Source organism: Zootermopsis nevadensis, unplaced genomic scaffold (genome assembly GCF_977971745.1).
Source record: "Zootermopsis nevadensis isolate Lab colony 2312 unplaced genomic scaffold, Znev_1.0 Znev_ptg000022l, whole genome shotgun sequence".
NCBI classification, from domain to species: domain Eukaryota; kingdom Metazoa; phylum Arthropoda; class Insecta; order Blattodea; family Termopsidae; genus Zootermopsis; species Zootermopsis nevadensis.
In genome coordinates this window covers 12,144,967-12,161,367 of record NW_028259154.1, presented here as the reverse complement: position 1 = coordinate 12,161,367, position 16,401 = coordinate 12,144,967, and the positions used below count along the sequence as shown (strand labels likewise).

Sequence of the window (16,401 nt, the reverse complement as noted above, 5' to 3'; positions counted from 1 at the left end):
GTTACTTATCGCAAACTCAAATCTGACACTAAATACGTATTTTTCTGAGAATGTTAAGAAGTAAAGACAAATTTATCTTTAAGGTGATAATTCATTTGAGTGATAATCGTATGATCCAGGGCTAAAAAAGGCAAACGAGTATTGACAAATCATGTTCTGGGCGGCCATCAGTTGTAACATCTATTTAGATCAAGGGGCAAAGCAATTAGCATGGCCAGGATAATCGAACAATCAGGAACGGTAAAACTGTATTTTAAATAAACAACGACCATGCAAAGAAGAGGTTAAAGAACGGCTGAAGGCCCCTACAGTAGATATCAGAGGCGGTACTATGTATTTCTGTGCCGTAGATAAAGTTTGATTACTACGCCCCTAGTGAAGTGCAATCATTACGTCTCGATCAAAACCTGAGTTTATTTACAATGTAGAGACATAACATAAATACAACTGTTTAACATTTTTCATTAAAAAATTTGAATTTACAATGTAAATTTCCAATATCGTCCCCACTGCTAGAAGGACAACTGCCCAAGGAAAAGATTTAGCAATCACTTTTAGCCCTACAACTTCATGTATCACAAAAATATATTACAGAGAGTAAGGAATTTACTGATATTAAAATAATGTTATTAATAGCTACCTCCCCCCATCCTCGTTTCGCCGTAGGCAGATGCCATGCTTCCTACCCCTCGTTCTGACTCTGGAAGACTTTAGTCTTACGGAATCAGGAAACTTCTATACAGCTAAAGCATCTCGAAGACCACTACTTTATTTCTGACGTGCCCTCATAACCAAGATCTGGTAGAGCATTCTTCATTATATGCTATTAAACACTCAGCCATCGAAAAAGATTCCCTATTTTTAGAAGCGAACTTGATTAACGTGTCCATAAAACCATTATACTGGACAACGGAACCATTTCGACGTCAAGACACGTTCTGAGATGAATTTTAATCCATTTGTCAGATCTTTCATGGTTCATATCAGTCGTCTTGGTTCCGTTTTATCCTATGCTAAAAATATTAAACCCTCCCCTTGTGTCTAAGTACCACTCAATGAAGGCATAACGGAGTAATGGAGATAAATTTTCATTCATTCTACAACTCAACACTAGATTAATGCAAGCTATCAGTTTCATGACCAGCGGCCTTTGGTCTCATAGGGTAAATACCCCACCATACACAAAACAAAAGGTTCAATAACCCCACGGCGTGCGGTCCTTACATACGTCCAAATGAGTAGAATCATAATTATGGGCAGAGTTTTTTAAACAAATATCTCTGGCTTTTCCGTACAAAGAGACTTTTAATTAGGCAATACAATTACAGCATAACAACGAAGAAATTCCCTTTAAAATTGCGTGTACATGTATTTTTCCAGCATTCAGGCTTTATGCTGACAGAAGTCACATGCATAACCTCTGGCTTAAAGTGGAACACCAGGTGTCCCTTAATTTTATCACCTGTAGCACAGAGACAAAAGTAGAGAGATGGAGACAACTTTTGTGACTTGTTAATGCAAAAAGGGAAGCGGAAACTGTTTGGTTAGAAGGAAAAAATATATGACATTTTAAAAACATAAAATAACCCGGAGGCAATGTCACAAAGTTTTTACCCCTTCTCTTATCTGTGTGTCTAGTTGCTTATTTCTGAGATACGACCGATCAATTTTATGTTCCACTTCCCCCCACTCCGTCAGCATCATCTTTCATTATACACAGCAGATGAACAGATACGTGGACTAAGGTCGAACGCTTTAGTTCCGTTCTTATTAAACTGAACTGCTGACATGGTTACGTGCTTAACAATATTTTTATTAAAATCATACACAGACCAACTGACACACATGAGTGATGATGTTCTCCTATGTTTTGGCGCCGTGTAGACTCACTGGCAGATACCAGTGTTTCGCAGAAACTTAATGTTTCCATCTTCAGGCTAAATATAGAGATTCTTATTTTTTATTTCTCCAAAACTTTGGAATCTACCGATGGCAATAAAATCCAGATAAACATCATCCTCCCTGCCGTAAAAACCTTAAATCTCACATGAAACAGTCGTCTGCGACATTCAAATAAAAAAAATAAAACATAAAATAAATTTTATACAAACTTCATTATAAGTTGACAATTTACTTACTTCTACATGTCTTAGATCTGCCTCTTTGCTGATGACAATACATAACATCTTGACTTTAAATACGAAATGGAAATTATTTAATGACTTGCTTTGAATAGTACAAAAACTTGTTTGGAGCTTCCTGTTGTAAGCTGGATACTTAATGAATCAACAAATTATAATTAGATTCATAACTCGTTAAGTTGACGAACGTCTACACAATACTTTTCATTATAGTCTCAATGTTTATTCAGATCCGCTACATGTTTCGACCTTGCTTTTTCATCTTCAGGCGGTTCTCTCTAAGTGCTGAAACTGCTAAATTGTATACATACTTTAAATATATAGCATCAGCTTGTAACCGTGCGATTGCTTCAGATTTATTCGTAACATGGAAACATAGGAAGTTTGACCTAAAGTAAACATTTGTTCTCGGGTCTGTTAACATGTGCTAAAATAAAAGGGAGAAGACTGTTAAGTTGTATAGCTATTTTGTAAGAAGTTGGTTAAAACATTAAACTATTAGAATGTTCAAGTTGTCTGTGAGTTAAAAGTCTGAAGGGTATATTAACTCATAGATGGTATTAAGTTGATCTGGATGTGTGGTTCTGAAACGAGAAACAAGAAACACGTAAGACAGACACTAATAATTAAGAAATTTCTTGTTAAATAACAGTGTATATAATCGAGGAAGAATAATATTAAACAAAGTTTAAAAAAGTACGTTCAATATTTTTAATTACGTTATGATTTTATATATTTACACAAAAATATGCTATATCTGTGATACTTGTATAAATATTTAAATATCATTAAAATTTTAAAAACGATAATTCAGAAAAGAGACTTCATAATTGTTATTATTTTGTACAGGATCTATATAAACACGTACGCCCACATAACATGTCATGTATAGGTTTATGTACAGTACATACGAGGTGCGATCTGAAAGTTTCCAGACTGTGTCAATAGAGGGCGAACCGGATGTAGTACGAGCTTCTGCCGCTAGGGGGTGCGGCCTACATTCATAGTGAATCAGTGTGCAAGCCGGCATCATCGAATTAGCATTTGTTTCTTAGTTACGGACGTTTTGGTAGTGCATTACACCGACCCTCCTGCGATTTCGGAATGGCGTGTGCATCAAATTTTGCCAAAGACTCGCCAAAACGGCTACGGAAACCTATGAAATGCTAAAGCAAGCATTTGGGGAGTCCGCAATGGGTCGTGCACAAACTTTTGTGTGGCATTCACGTTTTAAAAATGGCCGAACCTCTGTCGATGATGACGAGCGTTCTGGACGACCATCTTCGAGCACAACGCCCGAAAATGTTACGAAGATTCGGCAGGCCATTCACGAAGATCGATGTCGTACCATCAACGACTTGTGCGACATTGTTGGGATAGGCTATGGGACCTGTCAGCTGATTCTAAAGGAAGAACTCTACATGCGACGCATCATGACAACGCGCCAGCGCACACCGTCCTCAAAGTTCGGCAGTTGTTGGCCTCAAACACCATGGCCGTCATCCCGCACCCTCCTTATTCGCCGGATTTAGCTCCGTGTGACTTCTTCCTCTTCCCAAAGATGAAAATTCAGCTAAAGGGAAGGAGATTTGAGACGATAGAAGAGATTCAGGCAGAATCGCAGATGGTGCTTGACAGGCTGACAAAGAAAGATTTCCAGGGATGCTTCTAGGCTTGGCAGCGGCGCTGGGATCGTTGTGTTCACTCCCAGGGGAACTACTTCGAGGGTGATGGATGAATTTAATACCTGAGATAAGTGTACGGGTTTTTATAGGCGCAGTCTTGAAACTTTCCGATCGCACCTCGTACACATATCACCAATGAAAATAAAATATTTTAAAATAATACTGATATTAAGTAACAAATTAATTTCCGCTTTATTCCGCCACTTTTCACATTCGAACAGCCGAATGGTGGGACAAATACGCTCTGCTTGACACGAAGGCCGTCTAAAACCACGACAGAAGATACATATTTCATTCAGTTTGTGCCGAAGAGCTCCGAGCCCTGCCAGACTCAAATGACATGGGAATGTACGGTATTTCGAAATCCCAACAGCGCGTGAAATAAATGTTAATTCCAGAGCCTGGCTATCAAAACTTGATTTCAATAGTACGCAAAGCTCATTTGAACTGTAAAGACTTTCTTCCGGAGCAAATAGCCAGACAGTAAAAGTTCCTATAATGCCGCTAATACCGTCCACTTTCAAGGGTACGCTGCATTTTAGAAGAACCTGTCCGTATGAAATCAGTTTTCGCCTTACTAACTCCTAGTCAAAAACGAGAAGGGATTTGATTTAAATAACGAGGAGAGAACGTTTAAATAGACAGCTTTCAACACAAAAGCGTTGTGAAATATACTTTGCACGAACTTACTTAAATTGGCTTTGGTTATTTGATGGCTAACTTTAGTGGCCTTCCTTTATCCCACCCCCAGCGGCACACAACCCCCTGGTCCAAAATTCGCAACCTTTCGCTTGCCTCAGCATATAAACGCTCTACTCGACCCTCCATAAAAGTAAAAAAAATGAATATATAAAGCACAGAGGCATGGTAAAGAGGGGAAAATATAAGACCCCTCTCCACGTAACACGAGCCGAAAATTAAATTACCCCAAATCCTCTGAATTTCTCTCTCTACCCCACTTATTTCGTTCCTCTCCTTTACCCTCGTTTGACTTCTTTTTCTGTTCACCTCATCCCAATCCTTGCTTAATCAGTTTTGCTTCTTTTATTCCTCTAGCTTCCTTTGAAATGATTTAATACGGTATCCTTAATTTTTCCCCTTATTTCGCCTAATTCCAATCTTTCTCTACACTGTCGGGCCTCCGTACAGCCTCTGGGATGTAAGCACAAGAGACGAAAATAATGTAGACTCCAAAGAGTTTGTATTTTTAACGCTTCTTTTAATAACGGTAAATGTTACTAAACAAATATACAACAAATTATGAAAAGGACCTATGACACTGTGTCCTTCTTAAAGGGATCGATCACCATACAGAACCTAGCAAAAAAGGCGAATCAATAATAATTAAAGAAAAATAAACTACGCAATTATAACTGATATAGGTAATATTTATCCGTCTAAGTCTACTTAAGAGTTGTCAGATATGTTATCAAATATTATACATCGTCATAATATTTCAAAATTTTAAAATACATAACTTATACTTATATTCATGATTACCTTCGTACAGAATTTGACCTTATAATTTAAGAGGTCAATTGGTTCGTGCTATATACCCAAAATCTCAGCCAACATATTATTTTATGTGCTGATTTCATGCCGAAATTTGATTTCCGAATGACATAATTTGACACAAAACTGAAGGAAAGTTCAGGTGTTATGTTGACATATAAAGTAAAGCTACCCTGGTACACGTAATGGAGGGGCTTGTGGGGAGAACACGTATAGTTCCTACTTGTTCTCGACCTCGGCACTAATTGGGGATGAGCAGTCAGGGCTACGCCCGGCCGGCTTTACCCCCGGGAAAGGACTCCAGTACTCATTGAATTGGAAGCTCGGTGGGCCCCAAAGCCTGTCTGGACGCTGAGGCTGGAGAGAAAAACGTCCTTTAACCCTGTCGGGGCTCCAACCATGTTTCCTAACATTAACATGTAGGCTACATAATTTAATGTGAGTTTGGATTTGAGGTTCTAACGGAGGTGGGTACGATAATGGCTGTCTTCTGGATTGTACCGCCGTAAAGTTTTAGGTGGTTTATCGACGTTTCTGAGGTCCTTTTAGTATCGACCACCAGGACAGTGAAGCTTGTGAATTAAATTTTCAATTAGTATGTATTTCTGTAGATAAAAATTAGATGTTAGGAGTAAATTGTGGTTTTTAATTTAACAAAATGTGTGAATAAACTTTATGTAAAAATTTCATTTGTAGGTAGTAACATTAAACAGATAAAAACATGAAAGGAATTTGCGAGGTGCAATGCTTCGGAAAATATGAGTGTCCATGCCCACAGAGACACTCCACCGAAATTCTAGCGTGTACATTCCAAACCTCGAAACATATTTAAATTCAAAATTTTACGGTCTCTGCCACTCATTCTACGCCCCCTTTAACGTAATTACCTTTATGACATTTTAATATAATTTAAACTGAAGTAATTTTAACTTCAACAATTAAAAGTATTTGATGGTTTTAATTTTATTGGCAGATTGTGTGCTCCGAAAGTACAAGCTGAATATTTTAAAACGCAAGTCATGCTGTCCGAAGGTGAGTGTTTAAAACTTTTAGCATGAACGATATTAATTGGTAATCATTCAAAATGGGTCGCTGTAGTAACAATGCAAAATACACAATAGCATTGATACACAGCAAATATGCGTTTACTTTTAGGCACAATATCTGGTCCCATGGTATGAATTAATAAACACCACGCGGGACGACGCTTTGAATAACGACCCTTCAAAACGTCTTTAATAATTTCTGGCTTTACAGGCATACGGAAACTAAATAACATTCTGTTGGAACATATTTTATTGAACGAAAATTCTCAAATATTTTTCAATAACTAATTAGTTTTAACTGAAAACCATTGCAACTGTAAAGTTCACTTTATCCAATCTATTTATTATCCACTTTAATAATGTAACTGTGCAATGGCAAAAATCGAAGGTTCAACGCAGCTACCAAAAAATCCAGCTCTTGGATTAAGAACATAACAAATCTAACTGACAACACTGAGCTTAGTTTCTTGTGAGTTGTTTTGATATTAGTTTAGATCTTCTGTGTCACACAAACTGCTACTACCTACGCCAGGGGGGTCCAACATTTTTCATCATTTGGGCCAGAATACTTTTCCTGTTGGACCCAAGGGTCAAAAAACCCCTACGGTCACTACTTTTGCATTGTCGTTAACTTTAATGATACTTATTCAGAAATGACAAATTACGATTGCATATACTGAAATATAAATTTTATTTAAATGTACACAAACTACTGTAGAGTTGTATATTGTCTTAAATTTGCTCCTGCAACAGCTTCTATCTCTCATAATTTACCTGGAAAACTTACATAAATTATTTTAACTCGGCTAATTTAACAGCTTATATCTGATACAATAAAAATTTATTCAAGCAGAACGTACATCTTATGCTTTTAAAGTCAATGGCTTTACTGAGAGCACTGAGCAGAATGTTCTTTTACCAGTGACGGAATATCAACTTCGAAAAAAATGGGTTTGTACTAACTAGTAATAAATTAACAAACACTTTCGCGGGCCGTATTACAAGTGGTCGCGGGCCGCCAATTGGACCACGCTGATCTAAGCTGTGCTTCTCATAATAATCTATCGGTTCACAGATCTTTCCTTTAACACAGACTCCGTAACTATCTTGATTCACAGTATAAGGTGGAGAGATCACAAACGCCATCTCTTACAATTTGTCTTCTGGAATTATGTGATGTGTTGTCTGGTAGATGCTTACAGATGTTTATGAGGTGCTTGCTGCTTCCATTATCAGGGAGATCGTCTTCAACCTGGAAAATTCGGTAAACTTCTAGAAGACTCTACGGAGCAACATTCCAGAACAAATTTTCTTCAAATTCGCCGCCTTCAGAAACTGAAATATCACCTACGTATTCTCTTTTGACGTTTTTCCTGTCAATCCAAACTCAATAAGAACACGGCACATAAAGACAAGGGTGTGTGCTCGTGACAGCTAGAACTGTGATAATAATTCTTTCGTTCTGTCTTCCGCACTACATAGAACATTGTAACCTCGAAATTATGCCAAAATTTAACACAATGTTCAGTATAATTGACATATAAAATACATACTGAGCACAACTACTCTTATTGAGTCCAATTAGCCAAAACTTGAGATTATAATAATGTAGAAATTATCAAATTGGAGCAATATATAAAAATGTTCGCAGAGCTACTCAAGAATAAAGAAATGTATTAATTAGCTTGTGTTTCGTTAAATACACTCTGCACCAGGCTTATCAAACTCGGTGTCCAACGAGGGCTGCTTAAAAAAACGTGATTATTCCGGGGGTCAACATATGGGTGGGTAAAAACACAACCGCTTACTTTCAGTAAATGTAGCTTAAGTTTAACACATATTTTCCGTTCTTCTTTATTCCCAAAAGCACATACAAATCCTAATTTCATTCAAACATATTTCCACTCTAAGTGCAATGTAAAACATCGGTCCACAGTTACTTAAAGTAAATTTCAAACTTACAATTTATTGAAGATTTCTGTCTTCTGGATTGTTGCACCATGATCACGGAGGCAGTATGACCTCTGAAACGTTGGTAAACATCGACCAGACTACACAGTGCAACAACCCAGAAGACAGAAATCTTCATACTCACCGTTGTGAAAACCTCAAATCTTACAATTTATTGAATTTGGGTCGATTTGGACCGCATATAGTGTGTAATTCGAGAACTTGGTCGGAATGCATAGAACAATGAATAAGTCCGCGATATTGGCATGTCTTATCCACGTCATAACACCAAATTTACTAATCAAAGCTACAGAACTTTGTGTCATGCCTTAAGTTTTTGTAAGAACAACTATTTACGATGAAATATGTGAGGTTATGTCGAAACGATTATAACCAAAATATAAGAAGCTACTTTAATGAAAATCTCTTACAAAGTATGAAAACAAATAAGAGGGCAACTCGCCACAGTAATTCATACTCTTTGTGCAAATACATAACTGGTATAAAATATTGTATTTAATATAGTGGCACTAACAGGGCAGACAATATTATTATGAAATTGTAAATTTATTTCAGAGTTATTGATCACTGCCAATAACTCATGACTCAAGGTCAGCAGTGTTTTTGTTTCCTAGTAATTTAGATGACAGCCGAAGAACTGAATGGATTGGTAATTTATTTTGCAGGATGAAGATTATCGGACATTGTGACCAAGATAATAAATTGTGTACAAAACAGCATCTGTCCTTGTCATAATTATCAGCTCAGCTCAACACATCACAGCGTCAGCATCAAAGAGGATGGGTCAGGGGAGGGGAGTGTTTTGGTCGTTGGTGTTTGCTGTCATGTGTAGCAGAACAGTCAGAAAGGGAAGAGGCTCAGGGAAGACGCAGAGAATACACAGAGGGAGAGAGAGAGAGGGAAAACAGGGTCTGCAAATTTCACAACATCCTTCCACTCGCAAAACCAGACTTGGAGCCTTTGAAAAACACACAAGTGTCATTACCTCGGTGCCCACGTCGATAATGTGACTGCCGCAGACCGAACGAATGGGATTCGATTTCCGGCAAGGGAAGAAATTGTTCTCTTTCACATCAAAGTTTGGATCGCCTCTGGTGGCCACACAACCTCTCTACCCAACTAATTACGGCTGCTATTTTCCCCAGAGATAAAGTGGCTAGAGCGTGAAGCTGGCCACTTATCTCCCTCTAATGTTAATGTCAAGACTATACATCGTCTTCATTTCGATGTCTAACGTCGATAACTCTCGTGTCCACATCTTAAAACTATCATTGTCAGATTTCAGGTAATCAAAGCGGTATGTCAGGAATATTGCTCCGCATAAACTCGTAAAAGTTTGTCAACGTTTCAAAGGTGCTCGTCGCCCTGATTATGGAGGTAGTATGCACCTCTGAAACGTCGGCCAAATTCTACGAATTTATACAGAGCACCTACAAAACAATTGTTGGCATAACCTATTATTAAATTTAAGCTCTCAGTAAGGGGTTCAAATGACTTTACAAAAACCAGTTAGACAAGCTTAGAGGTGCCTGCTGCCTCCATCATCAGGGCGATCGTCATCTTTATATCCTAGTGCTCTGACGGAAGAACTGACAGCAAGCAACACGAAGAGCGAATTATATCAGTTCCCTTCAGCCACCTTGACGTTTGTTGTGAATGTATTTTTGATCATCTGTTACTCGGAAGAGTCAAATTTCCAAAGTTTGCTCCAAGTCGCCTGGGATCCAGTGATAAATTAACTGCCAGAGTTGGGTCGGATGAGTTTCATTGTGACCCCGACCTTATCTTAGCAAGCAGCTGAAAGCGGTCAAGAACACACACACTTCAACTCGACGTGGCTTGCAAATTCTATTCAACTCGCCACTCCGGGATCCTCCCTGCCTTATAAAACCCGATGCATTCATTTTGAACACAGTAAGGGGAAGTAGGGGTAGGAGCACTTCATGACGCGTATCAGACGCACAAGCAAATGAGATACGACATTCACTCTTTAGGCGAAATGTACGTTCACAATTTTCGCGCGTTTCCTTCTTTCCTAACTATCCACTCTCCCCCAATTACCTTATTACATCCCTTCATTCCTCTTTCTTTTCTTCCGCCACTCTCGCTCATCACGCCTAACCTATCCGACCCGTCTTTATCATTCTTTCTTTCCTACCTGTTTTCTTCCAAGTTCTCTATTTACCTCTCAACTTTCTTTTACATCTTCCAAACACGCTAATCCACTACTTGCCTTATACACCTTCCTTAATTTTCTCCCGTCTTTCCACCCTCCGCCTTTAATCTTCCGCACTTATTCACCTCTATAAGCCTTTCTTTTTCGACGTTCTTTACGCTCTGCCGTAAGCGAAAACACCTGTCGAATGTCTGTCGAAAATATCGTGCTGCCATCTATCAATGGTCATATGAAGTGTCTGGGCTGCCATCTGGCAGTGGCCATGTGAATTATTTGGTTGAGAAGTAGACACAAGACCAGGAAAAACCATGCTCAACATTGTAAACTGTACCCAGCAGACTTAATAAACGCCAATGTGAATATCATGTAATTTATACACCTAACGAACATGACATAAAGAACGCCTTTGGAACCTGCGTGTGTTCTGCAGAGTACACCTCTACAACCGTGTTCGCTTTCTCCCACCCTTGTTATGTATTTTCTTTTCAGATTCGTCGCTATTTGCAGGTCCAGGTAATCTGACAAATATTAAATTCATTTTCCTACCATTTTAATTAAAGAAGCAATTCTTTATATAGTTATTTCGTGTCATTTAAAGGCGACAGAATTATTGCTTACTTATTAGGTGTGTTAAAGAAAATTAAACTAATTTTCAATAAAACATAAAATTTGGTTTCTAAAAGATAACGACATACAACATATACGACTTTGATTATTCAGTATATATTGACTGAAGCTGATTCTCCGCATACAGTCTAACAGCTAGTGTATATGAACAGAAATTTGCAGCTGAGTTCTGAAACAAAATTAGTAATCAGGAAAGTAGGCTAGCGATGGTAAAATCAATTCTACATTTATATATAACCTGCTGGAATGTAGTCCTCAGTACCTGATAACAGACATTAAAATACATTTCAATGTATCTTTTAAAGTCCTCAACAACAGGAAGAAAGTCAATTACAGACAAGCAGTGAAAAGAAAACAGGTTATAAAAGACAAAGTTAAATAGCAAAATAATTAATAACCACAGATAATACTGCAACAGTGTCCAAATATCATAATACCCTTAAGAACAAAATAATTTGAGCAAAGGAAGAGTTTCACAATAATAAATGTACTAAGACGGTGAAATATGTCATAGAGCAAAACATAATCCTTGTTAAACAAGTCAGTGTTTCTGCAGAAGAAAAACCTCCTTCTGAGGGACTGAGCTTGAAGTGACGTAATATATTAAAAATATCCGAATATCTTGCTAACCTTGTAAAGAGGCCTACAACGCTCCAGAATTGATAAGTAAATATTTATTTTTTAAAAAAAATTGTTGCCGCTGCTTGGAATGGAAAGATGTATCCGTAATAAAATAAGTTATGAAATTTACAAACTCCGATGCATGTCACTTTACAGCCTAAGAAACGACGAAGCCGCTGAGGATCTTGTTTTTCATTTTACCATTTAAGAGCCACGCTCCTTTCGACAAATTGAGGTTCGGTCCAAAACCCCGACCTTCTGAAGGCAAAGCACGTCTTGATGTAACGTCCTCGCGGTATCAAACTGCAGCAAATCCTACAAGACGCGGAGGATCTTGCCTTGGTTCAACGTTTTAAACGCAACGCACCTTCACCGCAAATCTGAATGCGAATGGGCTTTTAACTTAAAGATCACTCCACACACACACACACACACACACACACACACATCACCATCAGAACCGAGGTGCTTCTAGATCACGTGCTTTCTCCTTTCCTATTTTTCTTATTCTTGTATTTTAAAAATTTTAATCCTGTAAGGTAAAAATTGGCCTCCAAAATATCGTAATATCTTAAATTATTGATTTTGCTATTAATATTAATACATTAATTGTGACGATAAATTAACCAATTCTTCGATTATAAAACGCCGGTCTTTCAACTGCTCCGGCTGTATTGATGTCGAATTCCTGTTCTTGTCCTCTTGCGCCTTTTCTTATTCTACTTATGAATGTCGTGTCTGAGTTCCTCATTTCGATGAAAAGTATAAAGCTATCTACATTCCTGGAGTTGGAGTCAAACTTCCGTCTTGATCGTTTTGGGCGGAATATCCTGGCGGCCTTTAAAACCGATATTCGTCTGAATAATACTTACAAATTCAGTCCTTACCGCAAAGAAAACACCAGACTTCATCATTACAAAGATCACGTTGTGAATGTTGTTCAAGTAAACAATCCGTTTACAGCAAGTATCACACGAAGTCCACAAATACACAATGCAGAGTTATTGAAAAATTAGAAGGTGCATAAAGTTACCAGTGGGTTATAAAAATTTAAGACAAACTTCCAGTGGCTGTACGTACTTTATACAGAAATTCAGGTCAAGAAATATCTTACAGGTCGCCAAAGCAAACAGACAAGTATTGTTTAATGACGGAGTATTGTACGTAAGTGGTAAAGATGTAACGGACAGTCTGTAAGAAAAAGAAAGGGGTGGATGAAAGTTACAATACTACCAACATCCGTAGTAAATATCTCGATTTGCCTCCAAATTTACCCGACAGACATTGTTCTTCTACACAAAGAGCTATGGTCGAAAAACTAGTAGTTCGCATCTTGCAAGCATCTTGGCAAGAGGCCCAATCTGTGAACCCTGAGAGGCAGGCAGACTTTGCTGGCTTCATTTTTCTCCTTGCCCAGGTAAATTTTCGTCTTACATAAACTTAACGGAGATAATTACTTTACGTAACAGACACTCGGTATAGCTAAGAGAACCCGTGGGCTCAACACCGCTAAATACCCCCCCCCCCCCCAGGTCCAGTACAGCACAATCTAACCTGTCTCCTGATGAATATATTTTAACTAAAATTTTATCGCATAAAATTCCTGAAGAGAATAAGTTACCTAATTAAAATAAGTCAGAAATGCCTATGTTCTTAAGCGCCATGCCGTGAAGGTGTAACTTCATGTGAATCTCGGCGCTGCATAGAGGCGAATGTTCATTTTTACGATTCGAAAATGTATCCATAGCCCCCCACCCCGGTAAATATAAATATGAAACTGGTTGGGCCCCAAAGCAGGTCTAAACGTGTCCTTGAAGGAAGATGTGACTGTTCCTACCGCGAACCGAACCAAGGTCTTCCAGCCTTTTGTCAGTCGATTTATTGTCTGAGGTAAACCACGTCATTACTTTACGTTTAATAGGGACTGAAGTTTTTCTTTCTTGAATGCACTGCCTGATGATTTCCTTCCTTCTTCCTGACTCAAGTTTAGTCACACCCAAAGACTAATTCGTGCAAGGAATATAGATAAAGCGTTACGGAAATAATTATCTAATTAGGAAGGTATCCACTTACAACGTTAGGTTCTTCATTGAGCAGATGATCAAGAAATTTGTTGTGGAAGCCGCAGTTAGCCGATAAACCTTGCCTGGAGCCAGTTTAGTCCACGCCACATCACAACAACATATTCTATTAACAGTCGTCAGAAATAATTTCTTCCATAAATAACAAAACAAATGCATAACGAAATATTCCTACAGACGCTCTTCAAGAAATATACTGGCGTTATAGATTTCGGAAGTTCATCACCGTGTCCAAAAAATTCCGACGCTAAACCTCAGATATTATGAAAGTCCATAGAGCATTTTCCGTGGACCTGTTTTATTATGATACTGCCACGTCCTTTCGTTTTTCTAAGTCACTTTGGAAAATATTTCTCACGTCAAACTCTGCATGTGTTTATTTCCAAATTTAAGGTATTTTACTTCAAAAACGATGTATTTAAATTATAACCTCACACAAATTTTCTACATCAACGGCCACTAACTTAATAAAGTCAAAAATATTACATTTATTTTCTATTACACTGCATTCAAAGCAGTGGCATTTACAGTAAATTAATTTGAATTGACTACGATTAATATCTCTCCAGAAATTAAATCTTATTAACCTTTATGGCTATCGTATTTACAAGATCCCACCAATTGGCTGTATCCTAAGCCAGATAAATTGACTCATTATATTTCTTTTAAGATCCGTTTTAATATCATCCTCCTACCTACACCGAAGTTTCCACCGCTCTTTCATTTCCTTATTCCGAATATCTGGACCACCTCATATAAGAATAATCAAGCAAATACGACAACTAAGCTTGACTTTCAAGACTGCATTATCGCACGATAACTCCAGCGCAGATTACTGGAAAGTTTCTTCGCTTTGACTGCGAGTCTGTCCGCCCAGTTCAGCGGACGTTTGCATTCAATTGCAACAATATCCACCTCGGCTGCCTGGAGCGTATTGTTCTAGAAGATAATAGAGACGAACAAGGAAACTGTTCATCCGGCGAACGAAAGAAGATATTCTGTATATAATCCACCAGAGGGATGAAGCAAAAATGTCACTAACAGAACAGGGTAGGAATGAAACATTTGTACTGGCTTTTATAACACTGTTAAATCATATGAAAAGCTTATAAAACAATCCGTTTCTCCTGTCCAGCTGTCTGTCGCATATCTCGTGTACATTCCAAAATAGAATAGGTTATTTTTATTTCGATTGCAACTGATAAGATGGTTAAGATGTATGATCTGAAGATTTCACGCCGACTAAGTATAATTAAAACTTCTCGGCTACCAGCCGTGTGAGGTCCTCGTCCTCAGATTACCCTGAGGACGAGGGCGAAGATGGTTCTCGAAACGTTGGTGTTTTGTCTATTAAGCCACCTGGAACTGTTGGCAGCCCGAGAAGAATTCATTATAGTTAAGATGATTTATGAGTTATTTAACGATGATCGTTTATGTCCATAGGTTTATAGCGTCGAACAGCAAGCTAAATGAATGACGAATAGTGTTGAATAAAGCAGTCGTACCCTATTTCAATTTACGTCAGGTTTTCCTGTAAGGATAGATAAAACCACGAAACATCTCACTCAGGACAGAAGTCGGTGTCTTAGCTGATATTCAAACCTCTAGACTTCAAGAAAGATGATCAGTACACTTAAACAAAACGAGTTTATTATTTGAAATCGGGTCTAAAGTAAACCCAATGTAATTCTTATAATTAGCTCCATGTAACATAGTCTTTCTTGGGAAACCACGAGGGTTATCGGTTCAAGAAATTTCCCGTCTTTTATGAAAACCGAAATGTCATTAACGTGTTCACAAGAGCCTGATACAGCTCTCTATCCTGGGTCAGATCAATCCAATCAAATCCTCGTATTGTTTTAAGATCCATTTTAATATTGTCTTCGTTCCTTTGTCGTCACTTTCCTTCGTTTGCTCCGAATAAAATTCCATAAACATATTCTCAACTATAACACGTGTGCTATGTGCTCTGCAAATGTGCAAGAACATTCGTGATTATCAATTCTAAAACTTTCTGAGGACGGCATGTAACAATTTGTGTTAAGATCTGCTGGTTTTCTGGAATGACGGTTCAGTTATTGAGGTCAGCTCTTCCTAACGGATCCAGTTTTCGGATCGTCGTGTTCTGATCTGAATACCGTTGCAGTAGACGTTGTTAGAGTCATTTTTACGGTTATCACACAGAATGGGAATGAGGGCTTATATGACGATTTGTAAGCGAAGACTGGAATCAGCATTAGAATTATTAGAAACAATTTAACTAATAGGGTTTGATAATTTATAAAAATATCATAACAGGAAGTCGTAATATATAATAACGTGAAAATTAAAGTAACATCTATCAACTCCTGTTTCGCATTCTGGAAGTCCTAGGTTCAGATATAAGCCCGGAGTGTTTTATGATGTATTCCCTAGTTCTACAGTCAAATGTCAGAACAGTATCTCAAATCTTCTTGCATACGCTTATCTGAGCTCGAATCTTTAATACATTCTATGAACTTGACATTTTGCTTCATCTATTTATAGACATTAAATAATTTA

General features: G+C 38.0%; 1 protein-coding gene across 1 annotated transcript in view; it reads right to left on the bottom strand.

Annotated features, from left to right (window-relative positions):
* Positions 1–7,056: 7,056 nt before the first annotated feature.
* LOC110837460 (uncharacterized) overlaps positions 7,057–16,401 on the bottom strand; it is a 29,922-nt gene continuing 20,577 nt past the window's right edge. The window contains exon 2 of the mRNA XM_087353587.1: positions 7,057–7,636. Coding sequence (XP_087209713.1) covers positions 7,487–7,636 — 150 coding nt within the window. The 3' untranslated portion in view covers positions 7,057–7,486. The remainder of the gene's footprint in view (positions 7,637–16,401) is intronic.